The 23,244-nt window shown below is 42.1% G+C and overlaps 1 protein-coding gene across 6 annotated transcripts in view; it reads right to left on the reverse strand.

Moving 5' to 3' along the window:
• LOC142064168 (ephrin type-B receptor 5) overlaps nt 1–2,921 on the reverse strand; it is a 315,634-nt gene extending 312,713 nt beyond the window's left edge. For 5 of the 6 annotated variants that reach the window (XM_075108851.1, XM_075108841.1, XM_075108808.1 and 2 more), the window contains exon 1: nt 2,704–2,921. In XM_075108851.1, the coding sequence (XP_074964952.1) occupies nt 2,704–2,848 (145 nt within the window). In that variant the 5' untranslated portion in view covers nt 2,849–2,921. Of the gene's footprint in view, nt 1–2,204; nt 2,513–2,703 lie in introns of those variants that run through there. The other variant, XM_075108816.1, reaches the window with a different exon arrangement.
• Between the last annotated feature and the right edge of the window lie 20,323 nt (nt 2,922–23,244).

The raw sequence follows: 23,244 nt of genomic DNA on the forward strand, positions 1-23,244 counted from the left end.
AGGAAAAGCAGGTTTTAGGGGGAACAGACCTATAGAGGGAAGCATTCCTGAAGAGGAAAAGCATGCATAAATCTCATAACAGTACAGGTATCCAAGGAAAAAGAATTGACCACAAAGCAACTCTATCTGAATGGAGGCACAAAAGTAAGGGGTGAGAAACTATACTGATCTCTTACATGATTCTCTGCATATAGCACATGCAGTATCAAAGGGGAGAAGGAGAAGCCATCTGTACCTGGTCACAAAGAAGAATGTACACAGTGAATTTGTATAGGAATAAAGAAGACAATTCTCATGGATTGAGGCATCAGCTCTCTTGTCAGACACATCTGCTGACAGCCTATGGGAGCATGCTGGAGAATAAGCAGCTGTCTCCTTGGAGCCACCAGCTGCCTTTCCCCCAAAAATCATTTACACCATGTCATTGGTCGGCCTGCAAGTCAAATACGGACGGTGAAGACAGTAGCAGCCTTGGGCAAAAGAAAAGAGAGGAGATATCTCTCCCCCAACCCCCTCCAAAATCAGTTTCTATAAAACCCTAGCTGTTCTTGCCACAAATAAATAGCTTGGAAGAGAGGAGAACTTCAGAACAAAGCAAGAAACACCTTTCTGCAGGGTTTCAGTGATTAGAAAGGATACAGTCCTGCTTCACACAAGCTCCAATGCCCCAAAGTAATGGTATTGCCAAGTACCAAAACACATGGTCATACAAACAATTCCATGCACCTCAGTGTAAGTGCAATAAAGTCAGATAGGAGAGAACTCAAAAGACAAGAAAAAACATTCAGTGACTACAGGGGCACACATACATTTCAAGGAATTAAAAATTGCACGTGCTATTTGGCTAAGAGGACATACATGCAAAAGGCAGTAAAGGAACATAGATGTACATAGAAGCACATAGATGGGATAACATCAAAGAAAAAGGACGATTAGATTGTGGATTATCTCTTCCTTTCCTGCTCCCAAAGGAACCTCAGCATTGCAATTATTTCAAACTGGGAATGAAGAAAGACCCAAAAATAGTCACTAAATCTTGTATTACTGGCTCGGGTCAGGTAGATCAGCTGTGACTAAACAAGAGGTGCACCCACATCCAGTTTCCATGTTTCTGATTAGAACCTACATAATAAAGAAGGTGGCAGCCTCCCTTGCTCATCCCAGATGAAGCTGCAGATCTGTCTCTGTAACAGGTGTGTCTGGTAGCAGCTACTTTTCCCACTGTCTTCAATTTGTTGTTTCCATTTGCCCTCTCTCCTTCTTCATCCGTCTGCACCACTTTATATCACTGCTAATGAAGGATGTCCCCTGGAAGATTTGCTTTCCCATCTTTACTCTTATATCCAGAACTTGTGGGGGAGGCAGGTGATATTCACTCTTCTCCCGAACCAAATTAATGTGGTAATAGCAAGAGAAACTTCAGAGTAAGTGAAATCATCTCAGTGGATCCATGAAAGGCAAATTTAAAATTACACATCACAACAGTCCCTCCCACAATCACGTATTTATTTAGCATGAGTAGTAGTAACTTGCATCATCTCCTTGAAAAATAGGTTAACATGGCTCTTCTCTGCCACAAGCACTCATACAGCCATGTGTCCCCCCACAAGAGCATTAAACAACGCTACCCACAGAGAAGGCCACAAAGTCTTCCTTGTATCCTTCCTCGAGGCTCAGGGACCTATACGAGCATATATTTACCCCGGCCTTCCTGCTTCAGAGACTTCCAAAAGCAGCATCTAACTACGGCTTCAATGAGCTAGAGAAAGAAAAACAACACGCATAGGAGCAGGCCAAACACACCATGCATGTTTGGAAGATATCTAGTTTTGATAGTAATTTCTGTGAGCAAAGAAACCATGACCCGATTTCATACAGCTTTTCTCTCCATGCGGCATCTGACAGGAGATGGGCGCTTAGGGGAGGGTCTTTCCGGGCACTCGGAGTCCCAGTAACAGCCTTTAAACAGCAGACAGCAGGAAAGGAGAAAAACCCCACAACCTTAGGAGTTTTAATGCCTTTCAGAAGTAGTATTCGTGTGTTCTGTGTCTCCCCGTCTCACACCCTCACCCCCCATTCCCCCTCCCCCTGCTCCGGATGGCAGAGACCCGAGGATAGCCTCAACCATGGCTCTCTTCCTCAGATCTCTTCGGCCAGGCTCACAATGCCGTTACCCGCCGGCCCCCGCTCGCCCGCCACAATACCTTTTTTAGGACTCCAGCAACAGCCCCTTCACTTCCCAGCATTACTCAAGCAGCTTTCGCAGGAGCTCTTCCCGCTAGAGCCGTGCCGACCTGCTTCCCGGCATCAGAAAAGTTGGACAAAGACCATTTTCACGCTCTAAGTTACACCATCTCGATGGGCTGGCGCCGGGTCCCTCTCGCTCTGTGCCCACTGCCGCTTTGTCCCCCAGACCTGGGAACAGCCTTGGGCCCTCGATCGATCTCTTCAACAAGTCGGATGCTTGGAAGCAGTCTCGATCCCTGCGCTCTTTCTCCAGGCCCTTCTCTGCGAACGCTTCCTCTCCTCTCCCCGCCCACGGTTCCTCTCCTACAGGAGTCTCTCTTCTACCCGCTTCCTAGGATGTGCCTTGTCCCTTTCTCTGGGCTCTTCTCTTTCGCCCGCTCTCTCCCTCCTCCCTCCTCTCCTTGCTGTGCCCCTCCTCCTCTCTCTAGCCCCCCCCTTCTCCCCCTCCCCCCCGACCTGATTTCCTATACAGAGGGCTCAGCCTAGCGCAGCGAAACGCGACGGCAAATGGGAATGGGGGCGCTGCGAGATCCCACACTCTGAGGCGGCGGCAGCCACTCCTGTCACTTCCGTGGTGGTCACCATCCTCCCTCGCCTCCATCCACCACCCCGCGCCGGCTCCCTCGGCCCCCGCCGCCGCGGACACGGACAGCTCTACCGGCTGCCGCAGCCGAGGGGGGGGGCAGGCATGGTGCGGGGCGCGGAGCCGCCTCCTCCCCTCATAGCTGCTCCACTGGGCGGGCTACTGGGAGGCACCGGCTTCCGTCCTCGACTCAGGTCTTTGGTGTTCAGGCTCTCTCCCACTTCCCCTACCCAGCGTGTTCCAGAAGGGGATTTTCCGAGTGTATCTTCCCTCGCCACAGCATCAGAACTGCGGGCCTGGCCTGTGTCTTTTCCGCCACTCTGTCTCGCTGCAGCCAGGCTTTCTGTGGGGATGCCCTAGTGTGACTGCAGCTGTGTGTGCCCCATGCCAGAAGGTACAGTGTGGCAGTACAGGAGTAACAGTACTCCCATAGTCAGTCTCTCTTGACGTTGCTGAAATCCATGCTGCTGTATGGCATCTGCTGTTGTTCTGTGGCAACCTAGCTTAAACTTAGCATGTATGTGCTTACTTGCACTCCACTCCCAAATGCTCAAGATCGAATGTCACAGAGTCTGGGTGCTCCCTTGATTCTAGGTACTAAAAAAGCTCACCTCAACTGGCAATGGTGTGGATGAATCAGCCGGGGTTCCTCAGTTCTCCCAAAGGAGAACCTCAGCTTCCAGTGTAGAAACAAAGGATTGGAAACATCTTCCTGGGTTGCTCCTGTCTCCTGCTAGTGCAAGAACAAGAGGCTACCTACTCAATCTGCAAACATCACTGGGCTGAGCGTAGAGAAATGCTGGAGGATGAAACATGCTGCATAACCCTCTGATTGTACCTACCGTTCAGTGAGTTACACAGTCAAGTGGCTGAAAATGAGGGTGCTGTGAGCTATGGTGCAAGCAGAGTGTGCCCTTTAGGACTGAACAGAAATTCAAGGGCTTACAATTCACAAATACTTCTGTGATAACACAGAGCAGAATTCTGGGCTTCTGCTGCCAAACTTCCTTTGGTTTGAAGTATGAGCTTCACATTACATACAATATAAAGTGACTGTGATTCCCTTCAATGTAAACCACTGGTATGCATACCGGTGGTTTACATTGAAAGCACAAATGCACATTAGACACCTCACTGCATGATAAAATGTATAAACTTCTGCTTAAAAGAAGTAGTACCAGCAGATAGTGCCATATCTCAGAGTTCAAAAAGCTAGGGCTAGTTTCCACACAGCACAGCCTTTTCTAGCAGTTCTGTATATATGCAGAAAAACACAAATACCTGCATCTTCCCAGACAACATAGTTTCTTTCTTAATCCTCTCTGTGGGGGTTTCTAGACAGCAATTACAACAGACGTCTTTCCTTCCAACTCCCTCCTGCCCTTCCCCCCCCACTCCCCACCCACCTCCCGCCGGCCTGATTCCAAAAGAAATTGACTTTAGGAGAAACTGCAAGTACGCAGGTCCTCTTCAAATCTGGTCCTTACTCAGTTCGGTGGTAAATTTTTGTACATTTGTTTTCCTTTCTTCGTCGTTTTAGTACTATGAGGAGCATCTGCCCCTTAGAAAGGAGCAGTGGGACTGTACCATTGCACCGGGTTTGGGAAAGAGGTTAACTAGCTGCTTTGTTCAACAGCTGCAGAAACACTTCCTCCCTTTTATAGTAATGGAATATTCCCCCCAAAACCTCTTCCCCCTCCTCCTTGTGGAATGAAAGCCAAGCATGAGCGAGCTGCTTCTCTGAATTGGACATGCAACATCCAAACCCTGTTTATAGTCTCCCTTGGTGGAAGGCAAGGCAACAGTCAATCCTTTACTAGGGATTTATTTTAAGACAATGCTTAAATGTTATTTCTTCAATGCTGCAGCACTTTGCAATGCATGCATTTATGTCTTAAAAAACTTTTCCACGTTCTGAAACCTGCCTTTACTAGGCAGATTATCACATCATACCAGAAAAACTCACCTCTCTCAAAATGTAAACAATCAAAGCCCAGACATGACAGAAACAGAGAAACAAAAGCTCTCCATCCCTAACTACCATGAATGGATCAGATTCTCAGGTCAATCTTAAATGTGACAAAGCCAGCATCCCTTATGCAACAGTGTGGCTGCATGATATAGATCAGTGATCTTCAAAGTAGGGTGTATGCACTCCAAGGGGTGTGCAAGATGACCCATTGGGGTGCAGGAAGAAAATATTAGAACTTCAGTAGTATATTTATATAATTTATTAAAAAGTAAATATACATATATTCAGGGTATATGCTAAAATTTTTTACTGATGGGGTGCATGATCAAAAAAGTTTGGAGACCACTGAAATACAGTCATGTGCTCCAACTTACATAGACATTCATTTTGTAGACGCAGAATTCCATATAATAGTGAGTTGCAAATATCCAGACATACAAACAAATCCCATAATATTTAAAGCTAAAGAAGAAGGTGCAGACAATGTTCAGAATAGCAAAGTGTAAATCTTTTCATAAATAATCGCCTCACTGTGTGAAACATGTTAGGTCTTGAAGAAAAAAAAGAGTTGGAATGTGCAGGGCAGACCACAAAAACCAAAGAGAAGAAAACCACCCATGAGAGAATAGCTGAGGAGAATAAAAAGGAGGGATGAGGCTAAGGCAAGGGGAATAGTTTCAAAGGAAAAGAGACAAAAAGAAGGGTGAGAGTGAGTGAGGTGGGAGACAGAGGTAGAGAAAGCAAGATACACACAGAGCAACTATAAAGGACAGAAAAGGAAAGAAAGGGAAGCGAAGAAGAAAAGGAGGAGCTGGGAATAGTAAATGGAATGGCAGGCAGAGGAAAGAGTAAGAAGGGTGCTATTTATACGTGAGAGAACATGTTTGACAAGCAGTTTTGAAGCAGAACTATTTTCAGTGAATAAAATTTTCAAGGGCAGATTTATCTTTTCAAAGTCTAAAATAGCACTTTTTCCTTCCCAGATTTCTGAAAAATAATCATACAAATCAATGAATTAAAACCTTATAATAACCTTCTAGATACCATATAGTATGGTCTTGTTTTGTTTGTTGATGTGTTTAGTGAAGTACAAAGGTATTTTCTCCCTAAGAAAGCCCAGCATAGAAAGAGGAGAAGCTTAGAGAAAATTACTAAGAGTTAACTGAAGAGAATTTAGGGAAGCTCAGAAGTGCAAAAGGACTGAGGGGCAGCCCAAGATGGAGTGTGAAATACCAGACCCTGCAGCTTCATAGTCTCTACACTGGCTCTTGGCAGCCATTAGTATAGAGTCATGCATTTTTTTATTATTTTTTAATCTTTATTACAAATAATGAGATTTTTCTACAAGCAAGGGGGCTTCTTAGAGGTGTCAGTTGTCCCTTGAAATAAGCAGTGTGCTTCTGCTTACAGAGCAGACTTCTCTGCTATGTTCCTTTTCTGCCATCACTCACTTCTGCTTAGAGCTTTGTTCCCTGAGCTTTAATGGAAATAAATCTAAACCAGAGAGGAGAAAACCCCCATCTACATTAGATGGATATGCACCCACCTGTATTTCTAATGACTATTATTGTTAAGTATGTGTATCAGTTGTTATGAAAATTCCCTTCCTTATCAGTCTTTATATTATGACACTGTATTAACTTTAATATATATATTAGTTCACATTATACACTGTATTGTCATGAGATCGTGAAATTTTACTGGAAACATTAGTATTGTTCCTGCTCAAGTAAAAGAAACTGAAGGACAGCCCAGCCCTGGAAATAAAGACTTTGCTTCTTGAGAGCTTAGAGCTGTCCATGAAGCATAAAGGATACACCTGGACAGCCAAGATAAATCCAGCATCCTAACCCATGTCTTTGAAACTCTCCCAGCATCATCTGGTATCATAGATAAGTAACTAGAGCAAGACTGATTCCAGGGATGTCTGGATCAATAGACAAGCAGCAAGAATGCTGCAAAAAATATAGTTGCTTTGCAGAGATTTACTATGATTAGTCAAATTGTATAGTACCTGAAGGTTTGAAGGGTATAAGAACTGTGTGTAAAACCACATTCGGGTTGCCCCAATTTGGCTGTGACACCTCATGCACATGAATAAATATTTACCCTTGTAATTCTATACTTTGCATCCTAACATCTCTGCTCAGTTGGCATGGGCCAGGGGCAAATTTTCATGACAGCCTCAAAGGTGAAGAAACAGCTAGGCTGGTGCCAGTTCACTGGAGCTACAATCTAAATCTCTGTTTGTCTATCCATTTGCTAGCAGTCTACCTATGTAATCAAGCATTTTGACACACTCATCACACAGACTGAGTTCTGGTGTTCATAACGTTAACACCCAGAAGGAAAACCAGCCATTTGTGCTGTCGATCAGGATTTGGCAAATATTTGAAAGGAGAAGTGCTGTCTGGGAATTTGACTGGTTTTACAATAAGCCTAGTTCCATGCTAGGACTGGGCACTTTGGGTATATTTAGTCAATTCTGCTTAGACCTGTAGTCCAGCTGGGTTATGCTCAATACTGGCTGCTAGCTTTTTGCCTGAATGCCCAGAACTAGTAAATTAATTTGAAGCTTACTGGATCATGAGACACTATAGGGTTTCTGAAGTTCCAAAGATGGAAAATAAAATTCATGAGCCCCACAGACATGGCGTAGGAAGAGAAGTGTACAGCCATAAGTGAGAGAGATGTATATTTATCTTGTGCATGTTGTTACTAAAGTCCTATGAACTTCCTAGAAAGTATGAATGTCATGAGATTTCTAACTTCTGCTGGATTTGTGAACAACAGGAACTGCAAACTCTTGTTGGAACAATATAGGAAAAGTGCTATTGTACTTTTTTCTCTATTGTCTGTTTGACTTGGAAGGAAGAGGGCCTCCAATAAACTGCAATTATCCCAGTGTTTTGTTGCTTCAATAAGAGTGTGTGGAAGTATTCCATGCTTAGATCAGATCTGTGCTATATTCAGGTGGCGTGCTCATCTGAAGAATGACTCCAGAAAGCTGCATAAGATTTCAAAAAGCTTTATTTTCTGTTGCATGCTTACGCTCAGGCGGAGCAAAGAGGCCAATAGTTATGTATATGGGAGCAGAAGTTACATTTCCTAAGTGCCCTGGGTTTTAAGCAAAATTACCCTGCTAAAAAGATCCCAACACCTACAACTTGTCCAGTAGAAAGTCCAGCAGAAAAATAAGGACAGTAAGACTCGAGTTGAAAGGCAGAGCTGTGAAGGTTAAATACCCTCAAGAAGCTGAAAGGGAATAGAGCTGAGATTCCGTAGAAGAATGTAGGGTACCAAAAGACTGTTTCTCTTTGGCTCCCAAACTGGGCAGCTTGCGCCACCTTATGTCAAAGTACAGTATCTCTGAGCTCGAGGTTATAGAAATGACTGAAGTTTCAGTTTAGCTGAAAAATGAGTAGAAAAGGAAACCTACAAATTTAGTTTGAATTAGAATAAAATTACTTATTTTCTTTCTGAGAGAAGAAGAACGTGGGAAATGTTAAAACAATTTTTTTTAGTGTGAAACACTCCACTTAATTATTTCATGTGCTCTTCAGAGAAGGAAATGAATGGCTAGATACATAAAGCTGGTAGCAGAAGAAGTGTTTCATGAACAGAACAGGTCTATAGCCTGGTAGTTCCTGGGTCCCAGTCTATAGCCTGGGTGCCAGTTTCTTCCCCAGGGAATGCTTAATTACTTGTAAGACATCTCAACAGGAAACATTATTTCTCCTTTCAATCATTCCATCTCCCATGCACAGACTGGCATGCTGAGGAACCTGGTGGTAACAATATATTTGTCGTAGAAAACAGTTCAAAATCACTGTAGTGCAACATAGGAACTGTTTCTAAGGCTGTGGTGCCACAAACATTTGAACCCCACAGGGATACAAACCTCTACCAGGATCGATAATTTTACTCTCTTTTTTCTCTGCCCAGAGTTTTATGTCCTCATCACCTTTCCTGTAGTGGCAACAAAGATTTGTGCAGTGACCTGGATCAAGGAACTGATCGGGCTGAAAACTAATTCAGCAAAAATTATATGTAAAATTTTGGAGTACATGTAAGAGACTTTATGGACTTTATGGAGCTGTATAAATGCTACAGCTGGAAGACGGATGGGAAGGGAGAGGATGTGCAGGCTGGGGAGGGACAGGAAAGACTTCCCCTTTTAGCAGCAACCCAACTGATGTATGTTAAAAGTGGACATATGCCATTCCCCAGAGTATGAGGCCTTTAACAATGAGTATCCCATAGTAGGGATGGGTTTTTGCTACCCTTGCTCTTGCAGTCTGTGACTGAAGCTGTTCTCTCACCAAGCATAAAGGTGGAAAAAGAAAGAAAATCCTTCAGAAACTATGCAGGAAACTAAAGCTAAACTTGAAAATGCCTCCAGAAATTGTTGAAATGCAGTTGTTCAGTAAATCTGCTAGACACTGGGGGTGTGGGGTGGGAAATCACCCAGATTTAACCACAGCGTAACACAAAAATCATATAACTCCTACGTATTAGACAGCACTCCTGCGGAAGGTGCGTAAGCACCTTGAAGGTAACAGTAGCAATGAACAACGGCTTCTGTTTGTCATGTTGGGGGATGATCTATTGTAATCATCTCAGCTTTTTTGCTTATCTTCCTGAGTGTTTATTAGAATCATAGAATCATAGAATGTCTCAAGTTGGAAGGAACCCGTAAGTGTCACTGAGTCCAACTCTGTGCTTCTTGCAGGACCACCTGAAACTAAATCATATGACTAAGAGTGTTGCCCAGATGCTCCTTGAATGCTGACAGGCTTGGTGCCGTGACCACTTCCCTGGGGAGCCTGTTCCAGTGAATGACCACCCTCTCAGTGAAGAACCTTTTCCAAATGTCCAATCTGAATGTCCGCTGATGCAGCTTCATTCCATTTCCTCATGTCCTGTTGCTGGTCACCAGAGAGAGGAGATCAGCACTTCCCCCTCCACTGCCCGCCTTAAGGAAGTTATAAACTTCAATGAGGTCACCCCTCAGCCGCCTCTTCTCTAAGCTGAACAAACCAAGTGACCTCTTGTTCTCAAGACCTTTCACCACCTTGGTTGCCATTCTCTGGACACACTCTAAGAGTTTGATGTTATAGAAAGGCACCCAAAACAGCACACAATACTCGAGGTGGGGCCACACCAGTGCAGTGTAGACTGGGACAATCACCTCCCTCAGCTGGCTAGGTGTGCTGTGCTTGAGGTACCCCAGGACAAAGTTGTGCCTTTTGCCTGCCAGGGCACACTGTTGACTCATAATCAACTTTCCATCAGCCCGAACCCACAGATCTCTTTCTGCAGGGATGTCCTCCAGCCTCTCGTCCCCCAGTTTGTATGTTTTAGAGTCCAGGATGTGAACAGAGAGGATAAGATCTATGAAAAAGATAGGAAAAAGAACTTGGAGAAGGGAGTGTACTTTTGAACTGGATCTCAAGAGAATAGAGAGGTGTTTGAGTAATAAAATTTTATTTGAGCTGAAACCTGCCTACAGGTTCAGAGGCTGAAGATAACATGTGGATGGTCTAGCGTTTCTCTACTTCTTTCAAGAGAGCACGGAATTTTAGTTCGCTGTGGGTGTAAAATCACATAAAGCATGTGATTTAGGAGTGCCTCTTTCAAAAAACACATGCTGGGGCCAGAGGACACCACTTTACATTTCTGTAATTGAACAGTACCACCCAGCAGACAGAAGTGGTATTGTTAACTAACAGAACAGGATGCTGCTTAACATCCAAGCATCCCAAAGCACAAACATGCCGGTATGGGAGTCAGCCACCGCTGACCCCCAGCTGATGCTTCACATGAATACCATTTACTAGAAGACTAGGTATAAAAGCATTGTGTATAAAAATTGTAGAAGGTCTAGGAGAAAAAAAAGCTTGGAAAGTACTGACCCTCTCTCATTAAGGGTACTTAGTAGCACTGCACAGTTCAGAGTAGGTTTATTTACTTCAACCAACTGAACTCAGTAAAGAAAGGATTTTGAAACTACCTTTCATGTCACTAGCATTACAGGGATAGTCATGAATTCTAAGCGACTGTGATTAGTCATTAACTACTACCCTGCTGGTCTTCTCTGTGCTACAGAATGTATCTTGAAGCAATGGTGCGCTCTGTTTAAAGTCAGCATTATCCTGGTGATGCAGTGTGATGCTGCACTGTGAAAAATTAAGCTAGTTTTCAAAAAAGTCTTTTTTTTCTATGAGTCTATGATTTCCTCTGTGATGGTTGTTGAAGCTGTACTCTTTTCACCAAGACAGTCAGGGTCCTGAGTGCACCAGTAAGCCTTAATTTCCCTGAACACCCTCACCTGCACACTCCAACAACACAGTCCCTGTCCATTGCCCCAAGGAGCTTTAAAGCTCAAATTTGAGCTCAAACCTAGGCACATATTCTCTGTCTAAGCTATTTCGTAGGTAGTGCCTAGTCTTTACCTCTGTTGTTTCTGGCTTGTTGATTTGGTTCATGGATGGAATATGGACTTGACTTGTCACTCTATTTATCTGATGATCAGTTGATGGAACCTCTCATTGTCACCAACCCTGCTTGGGTACTGTGGGACTGTGGCCTCATTAGTGAGGATTCTGCCTGTCTTTTGGACTAACTTTGCTTTTCATGTGGGAAGAAATGGCCTTCCTCCCTTGCTCTTATTTCTCCCTGAAAAACTCAACATTAATGTCCTTATCACTAGGTTTCTAAAGTTGTTGTCATATTTTTTCTTAAAGCTAATATTGGTGGTAAATTCTGGTACAATAACTACATTTTTGTCTGTAAGTGCAATTCCTTTCCTAGGACAGCTCTGTGGGTTTTACACACTGGAAAATTGTGGCTGCAACTGGTCAAATAATAATCTCGGAACATTAAAACACAACAGCCAGTTTTTCTTTAGTGAATGAAGTTGCTGTAAAGAAATGTCATCCTGATCAATTTCATCTGGACTATCTAAGGTGAGTTTAGACTAAGTCAGGGTGGTCTTGCATAAATGCCACCAGAGCAACAACCCCCAACCTTTTAGAAGACTTTTATTGATTAATATGTAGTTTGTTTTGATCAGCCGGTCAGAACCATAGAAAAGAATAATCTCAAAGCTCATTTTGAGAATTCGACTTCAGGTGAAAACAAATGTAACAACATGATACTATAAGTTTTTTGCCTTTTGTGCTAACTAACTGGTGTACAAATGCATACAGGAAGATGTGGAGAACCCTAGACTAAGCACTTTAAAAAACAAGGGATATAGGACTAGAAATCTATTCAAAGTTATGTGCCTCTGCCACATGATAGACAGACCCTTCAGCTAGTAACATTGTCTTTTTGCAGATAATAAAAAAGCCGAAACGGGCAGCAGAGGGCAGCAGGGATTCCACATCCAGAGCCAGTAGTTAGTTAGGAGAGGCACCTTTAAAAAAAAAATAATAATGACGTGTGCAAAAGGAAGGCGATGCTGAATTCCGAAGCAAAACTAGGGTGAAATGCGGCTCAGTCTAGGCATTAATGAGTGAGGCATTTTTATTCGAGTGAGTTGTAGTGCACAGGTCTGTATCGGCAACATTGCAGTCTCCTTGCAGTGACAGTGTTCATTCAGTTACTAGGGAGGCAGTGCAAGTTGCTTGCCTGGGAGGTACTTTTTGTTGTGTTGCTGGGTGAGATGCACTACTGCTCTGCAGATTCTGCTTTGCATTTGTTGTTAGAAAAAGTGCTAGTGATATTTCATGGAACATATTTACAAATTGATTGTTCTCATTTCAACAGTCTCCTGCTAGCTCATCTAAAGGCTTTCTCTCCTACTTAGTGAGTACTGGATTGGTGCAAAAAGGCTTTTGGGAGCATTTTAAAGGCAGAGTGTCATTCAGGAAAGGCCAGCTCAAGGTCTTTGCCAATCACACAAGGCTACCTTACTTTGCCAAAATACAGACATTGATTGGACCCCCTCTCAGATCCCATTAGCATTACTAAGACAATAATTCAGTCCTTGTACAGAGAAGAGCAGGGAGATGTCATCCTAGAAATACAGTAGATTTTATGGGAAATGTCATTGAGCTACTTCTGCAAGGTATAGACTTTGCATGCCTCTAAGGACCGTACATAGTTGGATCTCACCTGCATCTGTTCATTAGGTTCCAACGTGCCAGGCAGAGAGAACAACTGGCATGGCTGTAATCTAGCTTTTAATGCCGTCTTCAACTTTCATTTAATTTACTTCTGAAAATGCCATTGATCTATTAATAAAAATACTATGTTTAAGCTTCTATTTACACCTCAGCAAAGCAAAGAAAGAAACTCTAATGCTGCTGATACAGAATCATGCACTGCAGCTCACTTCCTGCATAAAAGGAGTAACAGTTTTCACAAAGTATAATTAAGTGAACAATAAACAGCTGTAGAAAAGGAAGCAAAAATGGTGAACTTGTTCCTGTACTTCTCAGCAAGATTGTACAGGGCACTCAAATATATATGTGTGTGTCTATATATGTATATGACTTGTTCATGCAAAATACACGGTACAGCTGTTGCACCCTTAGAGTTGATTTTGTGGCTGCTTGGAGAGAAGGACATAGCAGACACTTGTCTGTGCACAAAATACAGATGAGGGAAAGGATACATCTCCTACAGTAGCTAATGTAGCCTGCTTGCAGTGAGGTGTTTTCTGGTTTCACAATCAACAATATGAACATGGATGTGGTTGAAAGATTTCTGTCTGCAACTGCAACAGTTTGCATCCTTGACTGAGTATTCTCTGGCTCAGAGGAAAAACTACCTTCAACTGCAACTTCAGATAAACACAAGACTGTTCTTGAGACAAATGTGAAAGTTTAGAAACCTTGTGGTGAGGTCAAGGACCAAGCTGACATGGCACCTTTGATCTATTTAACTATGTAGTGGAACAGCTTAGCAACTGTCTTGAGTATCTAAACAGGAGTTCCAGAACAAGATAAATCCTCTTTAAGGAACAGTCCAAGGCCTCTGTAGGCAGGCAGTAAGCTGGGTTCTGGGCTAGGGAGTGGTGTTGGTTTTCAGACCTCACTCAATGGTAAGCAGAACAGGTGTTTGTTGTGCTCATGGCTAGCTATGAAGCTTTTGTGATAATAATGGAATGCTCAGAGACAATTTTAATGGTCTTTCTGCAAGAATGGCACATGAATTCATTAAACATACCATGATGGAGGGAAAAATTCTATCTTGTTGGGGAGTTTTCAAGCTCAGGAGCAAAAGAGAAAGGTGAGAATTCCAAAACCATTTTCCACAACCAATGCAAACTAACGGATTAATATATGGTCCCTAGCCTGATAGGCTAATAGGCAGTCACTCTGTGCAATCTGCCTTGATAGGAACTCTATGTTGCAGGCAGCCCTGGCCTCCTTGTCTCTGCTGTGGTCCATTCTACCTCAGACATATTGTGTCTGCATTACCATGTTACCTGGTGGTGGGCTCTGAGCCAGATGACTGCTCATCAGCACACTTTGGGATGCTATGCTATGTGAACCCTTACCAGGAGTGCTTGGGAGAAACTTCATCATGGTCTGGCCTTTGCATCATTGTCTAGTGCTCTCCTACAGCTATTCTGGATGATCATGCACACAGTTATGAGCAGAGAGTCAGTCTGATGGACCAGCAGTCTTCCCTTTCTTGTTGGATGGTGCGCCAGGCAATCCAAACTTGCACAGGAAACCAGAGGCTGGGACTAAGTGTGGTGGTTCTCAGCAATACTCTACATGTCTATGGTTTGTGTTGGAGTTCAGAGAGTCTGGTAACAACTGAAATCACTGTTCCTTATGCTCAGCATGTTCTAAGTCTGAGAACATGGTCTTTGCAGATCCTGCCTGGACCATCTCCAAAGCTAGCTCCTCCAAAGTCCAGCCTTCCTTGCAGTCCAGTTAGGCTGCAAACCAGAATCTTGGGAAGACCTTGCTGGCCTGGTCACCAGTGACAGGCCTATCAGTCCAGAGAAGTGTTTGAGCGTGCTTGGCTGTTTCCGCTATAGGCCAAGCTTGCCCTGCGTTGCTTCCCTCCAGGCCAGTTCCTTGTATATCTTAGCAGACAGCCCTTGAGAGAGGAGCTGGCAGGCTGGAAAGACTGTGATCTTTGGTGGGGTTTGTGAAAGGCAAGGCACTAACTACAATATGACTTGCTTAGAAGAATGAACACTACCTGGTACTATGAGCTTTTACTTCAGTGTTGACATGACCTGAAGAACCAACCCAAGCCAGCTCCTACCAGCTAAGAACATGCCATACCAACAATAAAATAGTAGATTTTACTAAGAAACCAGGCATATAACCATGGCCAGAACAGAAACTGACCAGAATCCAGTGTAAAACCACTCTACCTGCACAGGAACATTGGTTTAGAACAGTGAAGATTAACACACACCACTGACCATATGTCTACACCACCTGCATTAGACAAGCACATATCGATCCTGCATGGGACAAGCACATACTGATTATGCAAGCAATAGTAACCAATTTGCCTGCCCCTTAACATGAGCAATTTGATTGTTCTAAACAACTGTATTGTAAGATATATAAACCCTGCTTTCCTGACTATCAAAAGTCCTTTACGCAGGCACCAGACAGCTAATATGAGAGAATAAATTCCCTTGGTAATTCTATTCTATATTAAGTGTCCTTGCTCCCTGCTCTTCTGGTGAAGAACTGACTTCTCCAGATTCTTGCTTATCAGGTTATTTTTTAATATTTTTCATCTGGAACAGAGTACAGTGGCTTCTCTTAAGGAGTCTGACCTTAGGAAGGCTAAAGGAGGCTAGGAAGGGAGGCTTCTCTTGACATTTTTGTCCCCTCTGGAGCCTTTTCTTTGAGACCCTGGCAGCCTAGGTTTTATTCCCATTGGGTGTTCAGTTTCAGATTATTCCCAGGTGGGCTAAGATTATTCCCTGCCGGCTTGTGTGGCTTCTGGATCACTACAGGGCATTGAGGCTCTGGGAGCACTGATCTCTGTGTCCTAGCTATGAAGGTTGTTTGACAGTGGCCTGTATAAGGAAAGTAAAGCTATTTTGTCCACAGTAAAGTGGGTTTGCTTTTTTCCCCCTAAATAAATGAGTCTTATGTCTTGCCTTCTACCTCAGTGTCCTAGGGACAGGCCTCAATCCCAAATTATCTTTCTTTTGCTTTCTACAAATCCATTTCTTCTCTCGCCCTCACCTTTATCCTAGAAGGCAGCCTGTGTCGATCTGCTGACCTTACAGTGATATTAAGTCTATGATAGTCTAATATTCTATTTACTGACTTTCTGTCATCCCCTTGATCTGAAAGTGCCTTTTAGTGAGCAGTGAACTGCTGAAATTCCAAATTTTCCTGGGCTTTGAGTTACTGCCTGAGCAAGACCACCAAATCAATAATTGTTTTGAGCAAATCCTTTCAGAGGAGAGGTAGTTGCCTTATGCAAAGAGGTTCATGGCTGACTATTAAAGAAGCTACAACTCTACAACTCTACCTAGTCAGTTCAGGGTATCAGCATCCTATACTCTGCCATTATCAGATCTTTTTCAAATAAAAATTCTATGACAACACAAGTCTGTAACAGCTGGCTTACAGACAAGAGTATGTAACTTCTCATGTAAAATGTCCTTGATACCTATGACTGGAAGCTGGCAAATGTGTCACTAATTTTTAAATAAATTGGAGAAATCTAGACAAAAAAAAGGTCATGTTTTCTACATTTCATCATGGCTTTTTTTCCTGACAGGATGATAGTTAGGGGATTCAAACAAATTTACTTTTTTTCACAAAAAGCAATATTTTTGCTGAACATTTTTTATTGTAGGTGTAATACTGTCTTTTTTTTTCTTTAAAAACATATTTGTATTTACTGAAGCAATTCTCAGCATGTTTTGTTATTGTAAATATTAACCTAGCTAATAATATTTTTTCCACATTTTGCAATTTCAGAGTAACACAAATCCCAAAATAGCTGTCTAAAAGGATATTCATGTCATTTGTGGGGAATGGTGCAGTTATGGGATATGGCTGTAAATGTGTTCGTATGTCTCCTACGTACATAGGGCATACAATATCTGAATATGCTGGTCCAGCTTTGTATAATAGCCTGTTAGGATGTAGCAATGCTCCATGGTCTGGTCTCACAGATAGTAGTACTGCATTTTTTCAAAAAAATTGCCTTATACGCCCTCAGATGTAGCTTTCATATGTTCCTGGATACCAAACTCATGAAGCCCATGTCACAGATAATCATTCCCACCGAGAAGAAAGTAAGCCTATCACAGCAGTGAACTGATGATTGCCTGGGTCATATTATGCTCAAAGCCTCAGCAGGACATTTTGATACCTTTATTTTTACAACTTCATCAGGATCCTTCTGACTCAATACACCCTCATGGATCTTATATTTCTTTTTCTGTGACATCAGTATATTTGTCTCCATTTGATATCCCCTTTCTAGATCTCCACTCCAGGTAAGGTCAAGAAGAGACAATAAACTGGGTGTCATAGCTTCTGAGTGGATTCACAGGAGGTAGATTCACAAAGGGATATAAATGCTTAATTGATTTTTCAAGTACCCAAGGCAAATTTGAGCAATCATTAAGATGCTTAGAACTTTGTGCTTTCACATTATTACTGGTAAGATGATCCTGACAAATATGTTTCTGCTAATATCCATGTTCAGAATAGTCTAAACCTTAAGAATGATAAGCAGCTTGGTGCCTAAAGTCTTGACTAGATTTGTTCTGTAGGTGTTTACCAGTCAAATTTCTCAGGTGTGCATAGGAAGTCCAACCTCCCAATAAACCCACTGCCAGGATTAGGTGGTGAAGTCTCTCCCTCCAACTTCCCACACTTAGAAGTCCTAGAAGTAAAATACTCAGCTGGAAATTAGCAGACTAGATTTTATCCCTCTACTTGCTTGCTTTGGCCTTGACTTAACCACTTGTGTATAAAAGGATGTTGTGGGTCAGATTTTCTTTCCTCTTGAAATTATTTTGCTTTGTATTAAATATTTATTGGTCAGACAGAATCTGTCCCATGTGAAAGGTCTAGGCTATAAATTTGTATTTTTTTATACAGCCGAAGAACATTAATCACTTTGAGATACCTTACGACACAGTACAATAGAGAGTTGGTTTGCCTAGATTCAGACACTGGCTTGAAACAATGACAACAAAGGATTTGAATCTAGATATTGCCCTTGAATGTTTACCTATTATATTGCTGTTGAGCACTCCTCTGTCCCCATCCCATGTGTTTACAGAGGAAAACTCTGTGTTCTGTGTGAAAGCAGGTTTCTCTTTCCACGCCATTTACCTGGACCTTAGGACAACTTTTACAGCATATCTATGTCACTAGTTAGGTACCTTGTCAGCTACTTCACACATTAGTTCCTTCCCTTACCTGCATTTTGTTGGCTTTCTGAAATCCCATTCTTAATATCAGCTCTGAGATCTTTCTCCTAAACATGAAGAATTTTTGTATTTCTGAGTCAACACTTCCAATTCAGTTTTCCACAGTCACCAGTTTAATGACTGACATACATATCTCTGGTGCATTAGTTCCAGTCCCCTTTCCATGCAGTTCTGCCAATGCAAAAATAGACAGCTGTGGGAAATACAGCCCCTAAGGATCACTGTAAACACTGATTGATTCGCCCAGATGGTACCCTTTCACTTAAATAAGAAAGAATAGTTTCAGTAGCACAAATTAGGTTGTTTGATTTTGAAGTTGGTCTCCGGGGCCTCATTTCAAAGCTATAAATGGCAAATATGACTGCTGTGATGGTTCCCACTATGCATCCAAAATACCATGGTAGGACAGTGACCAGTCTTCTTAACACAGGTTAAAAGGCTGTGTCAGAGACAGTGATATCACTCTGAATCCTGGAAGCTGGGTTTATAATTAGTACAGGTGCTACTAGGACAACTAAGGGAAAAATAAGTGGTTAGACGTTTGCTTCAGGAACAACCCATTTCCTTCACTTTTGGTGTGTGCTAAGGCTACAACAGAGTCCCATATAAAGCTTTTCCCAAAACAAGATCATGAATGCTGGCTCTGACAGGTGAAGAAAGAAAAATAGTTAAGGTCTGAGCATATGTATTATATTTGCATTTTTTCCAGAAAGAAAAATTCCAGCAGTCACAGATACAAACCCACCCCACTTTGCTTGGTTACACTAAACATTTTCTGTTGTAGTCTGGAAACAAAATATCAAGAGGTAAAAGAAAAGATACAAGGGTAAATAAAAAGACAATTGTCATATATGTCAGTATCATGTCTGATAAAATCTGAAAAACTTCCACCTGAATAATTTTGAAACTTTCTATGTATTTTCAACAGGTACACTCAAAAAAAGTGTTTGCTTGAAATTTCTTGCAGGAAAGAGCTTGGTTTTCAACATAGATTTAGCTGTAACAGAGATCTCTGCTATTGGTTTAAGAGGAACACGTGAAACAGACTTATATAAGTCCCTATAAGAGCATGTTCACTGACTACTGAGGCAGAAATGAGGATGTGAACTGCTTGGTGTGTGGCCATGTACTTCTTTGGAGCAAGTAAGGCATCAGCAGAGCCATGATACCTGCTCTGTTCTGGGACAATGTAGCTTACTTGTTTTACTGTGTTTTTGTTTTGTTTGTCTTATAGGAGCTAAAATCATCCAAATCTCAAGTCTTGTACTGAAAGAAGATAAGAAAGCTTCTCTGACATGCAGTCAAAATGATAATCAAACTCTATCTTCTGGTATCTGCAGCATCCAGGGAAGGGGCTGCAATTGCTTTATTATTCCTTTGGTGAAAATCAGGAGCAAGCGGGTGACATTTGCAGTCGATACAAAGCTAAACAGTTAAAGCTGGAAGACTTCTATTTGGATATTTTATCTGTGAAGATGAATGATTCATCTGTCTATTTCTTTGCCAGCAGTTTGGACAAAACACTTCAAAGTCACTTGCTTTCTTTACATAAATTTCTCTCCTTTCCAGCACCTTCCCTCAGAAGGGAGCCACTCTCAGCACAGGAAAAGGGTACGTAGGCCTATTGACAAACCAGATGTTGCTGAGGAGTTGGAAAAAGAGAGACAGAAGAGGTCTTTGAAGTGCAAGTTAATTGCTGAACTCCTCTTTCCTGATCAGCTATTTATTTTCTATCTCATCAGAACAATCAGTAAAGATTGTTAATCAAATGCAGACATAAAATAAAGGAAATGGAAACTGCAGTCCACACAGCCACAAGTTACTGTCCCCTAAGCCATTTTCTTACCTGACACAGAACAGTTATTTGAAATATACGTATGTTTAAGTTTGAAATACTTTAGAGATAGTGAACTGTATGTGTACTCTCATTCCTCTATGAATATTATCAAGCAGTGAAAACCCCAGTGCTTTTCACTGTGCTTGGGAAGGTTACCCTAATCACAAGAAATCTGTAGAGCTAAGATTGTCAAAAGAAATAAGGAGCCTGAACAGAAGATGATATAATAATAGAAGCTAAACAGAACTAACATGCCACAGACTGGATTAAAATGAAAAAAGAGCAGCCATTACCATGGTCTGCAAATATATAGACACAGTCCTGAAAAGTTACATGTGTATGAGGATATAAAGAAAAAAGGGAGATAGTACAATGTAGTATGCATCTCAATAACGTTCAAGAAAAATAACATGTAGAATTCCATTTATTCAGAAATTGTTCTGACTATTCAGTTTACTTCTGGCTACATAGCGAAGCACATGCTGATACAAAAATTCGCGGATACTATCCTTCAAAGTCCGAACCTCCCCGTAAGAGGAAGCAGAGTATCCAGAAAGTTCCTGAAATAAAACTCAATAGCAACAAAGTCACTATTAAGCAGTCATTCTTTATTGCAGCGCCGGGTGGCACTGGGGATTGCTCCACCATGAGTGCTCCAGTGATTCGGTAAACTTCCAAAGATTATATGCTATGAAGTCATACATAGTCATAAGGTTCCCGAGGATTCATTAACATATGTAAAAGTTCAATCTGCATGCATAGTTGCCTTTTTAGTGGTCTTCGGGGGTCCTCCAGTGGTCTCCGATGGTCTTCCTCACCTGTCCGATGGTTGAATTTTGGGTTTCCTTTGCCTATATATAGTCATTGAATTAGCTCATCAGTCCTTTGGCCTTGGACTATCACAAGAGGCTGATGCTTATCTCAGCGCTGATGTCCCGAGTCTATGTTAACAATGAATTTACGAGCTTATTCAAGATCTTTTCAATCCTATCAGGCACCAAGTGGCATTCTTCAAATACCTAACACTGTCTTTGCAAGGGAGGAAACCACAAGACAACAAGGATGCTTACAATTAGGTCTGAGTCAGGGACTGTCAGGGGTTTAGTCCTTTCAATGCCACTATGTGTGTCACACACCTCTCTCACAGCCTAATAAGCAGCAACACGGTCTATATAAATCTGGTTTATCCCTTCTTTCTGTGGATGAGCTCTGAGTTTGTTTGTTTTTTTGTTTTTTTTTATTCTCCCAGGCAACTTCATAATGTTCCTCATTCAAAATATTGTAGTTCTCTCTGACTTTGAGCTAAGCCCTAATATGAACACTGCTCCAGAGACCATCCATATTTTGAAGACAAAAATGTAGAGGGATGAACAAGCAGGATGTGACTGTAATTTTATTTACTATATAATCTCTCCCTGATGGAATATTTCAGACTTGGCATGAAGAGTCTTGCGTCTCACACACAAAGACCTACCAGGGTCTTTCCAGCACCACCATTCTCTCAGGCAGTGTCACTGATGCAGTGGAATTAGTCATAGCATGAGGTAGTCTTTGGTGTAAGCATTCATGATGATAACATTGTGGTGGTGCAGCCTCCTGCCCCAGGCCACTCGGGGTCCCAGAATGAGCCCTATTGTGTTGTTATCTTAGTCAGGACTTGGGCGCCAGGCAGTCTCTGTCCACACTTGAGCCATCTGCTGCCTGAATGGTATATCAGGACCACCCTGAGATCTCGGGATATGCCCTATCTTGCTGTTATCTTGGTTATAACGACTTGGGTGCCAGGCAACCTCTGTCCACCCCATGGCCATCTGCTCCCTGATTTGTGTACCAGAATTGTGGCGAAAATGTAAAATATTGACCAAAACCAATCATCTCGATTCTATAAATAGTGATCCAAGAGGACCCTTTGAGCTCTCCAGGACTGCAGCGGGCTGTGTGACTCTGTATCTCCCCCTGGGCTGGGACGCCTCTCAGCATGGATTTCACGAGGATTGAAAGATCATGTGCTGACGATTTCGCGATGACTCAAAGGCCTGATTTTGCAAGGTTTGCCGGCCGTGCGCTGACGAAGGCCAGCACAAAAAAGTGAGTAATTTATGAAACTCACGAAAAAGGAAATTTTATTCACGGTTTAACCTTGGTGTGTGTGTGCAATTTGACTATTTTATCTCTCTATATATATATTATTCCTATTCACATAAACCGTTGGCCAAGTCTGAGACTAAGATCGGACCTAGCTGCACCTAGACTTCTCTCTGAAAGAAGTTTAGAAAGCAAGGGAGTCTATTCTGAACCTCGTGACTCAACAGGAGGGTCGTCCTTATCCCCTGCATCCACAATCCCTCTGAATCATTCTAACTCGAGTATACATCAATTTTCCTTTGTGCACTTATTCTCTGTAAGTAATAGAGTGAACCTTGCCATTCTCAAATCTTTAACTAAGTCGCTGTTGATTGTAAAGCCTTCCATCAAATTGCTGTTTAAAATTGGCTGATGTTGTTAAGAATTATACAATCTAAATCTGTGATCTACCTCAAAAATATTAATAAATCTTAGATTGCTAACTGAAGCTGTGTAACAAATCATATTCCTGACAATTTGGTGTAGCTGGCAGGATACACAAGGTTGTATTTGTGACAGTTTGGTGTAGTCAGCCATATCCACAAACCTGCATTTGTGACAAACATAACAAATTGTCCTAAATTGTCCTACAGCAGGAAAGCACTAAGGATGTCTAGTGATGTCTAGAAGTGACCTGCAAAATTTTCTACTTCTGAAATAAATAAGAATAATAATCTGTTTCCAAACAGTTTCGGAAAGGTTTAAAGAAAGCATGTAGAATGGGACCATTCCATAATTATAGACACTGCACCCACATTCTGAGATAATTCTTATCCCAATCTGAATTATGTCAAATTATATTGTAAATGCTGTAGGGCAAAATAGTATTCATATTACCATATATGCAGGATAAGCATACTGAATTTATAGGGAAAAATTCAGTTTGTAGTTATTATGCAGCACTTCTTCATTGGAAAAGCAGTTACTGGATTAGAGGCACATATCCTGGGGAATAAGTGAAAGAACCTTTATCTGAGTCATTTAAGTATCAACTGACTGGCTAGGGAGCAGCTTTGCAGAAAAGCAATTTGAATATGAGTAAGCAGCAAGTCCTTTCAGCAGTGAAGGCTAATTACGTTTTT

This window comes from Phalacrocorax aristotelis, chromosome 1 (assembly GCF_949628215.1).
Source record: "Phalacrocorax aristotelis chromosome 1, bGulAri2.1, whole genome shotgun sequence".
Classification (NCBI taxonomy): Eukaryota; Metazoa; Chordata; class Aves; order Suliformes; family Phalacrocoracidae; genus Phalacrocorax; species Phalacrocorax aristotelis.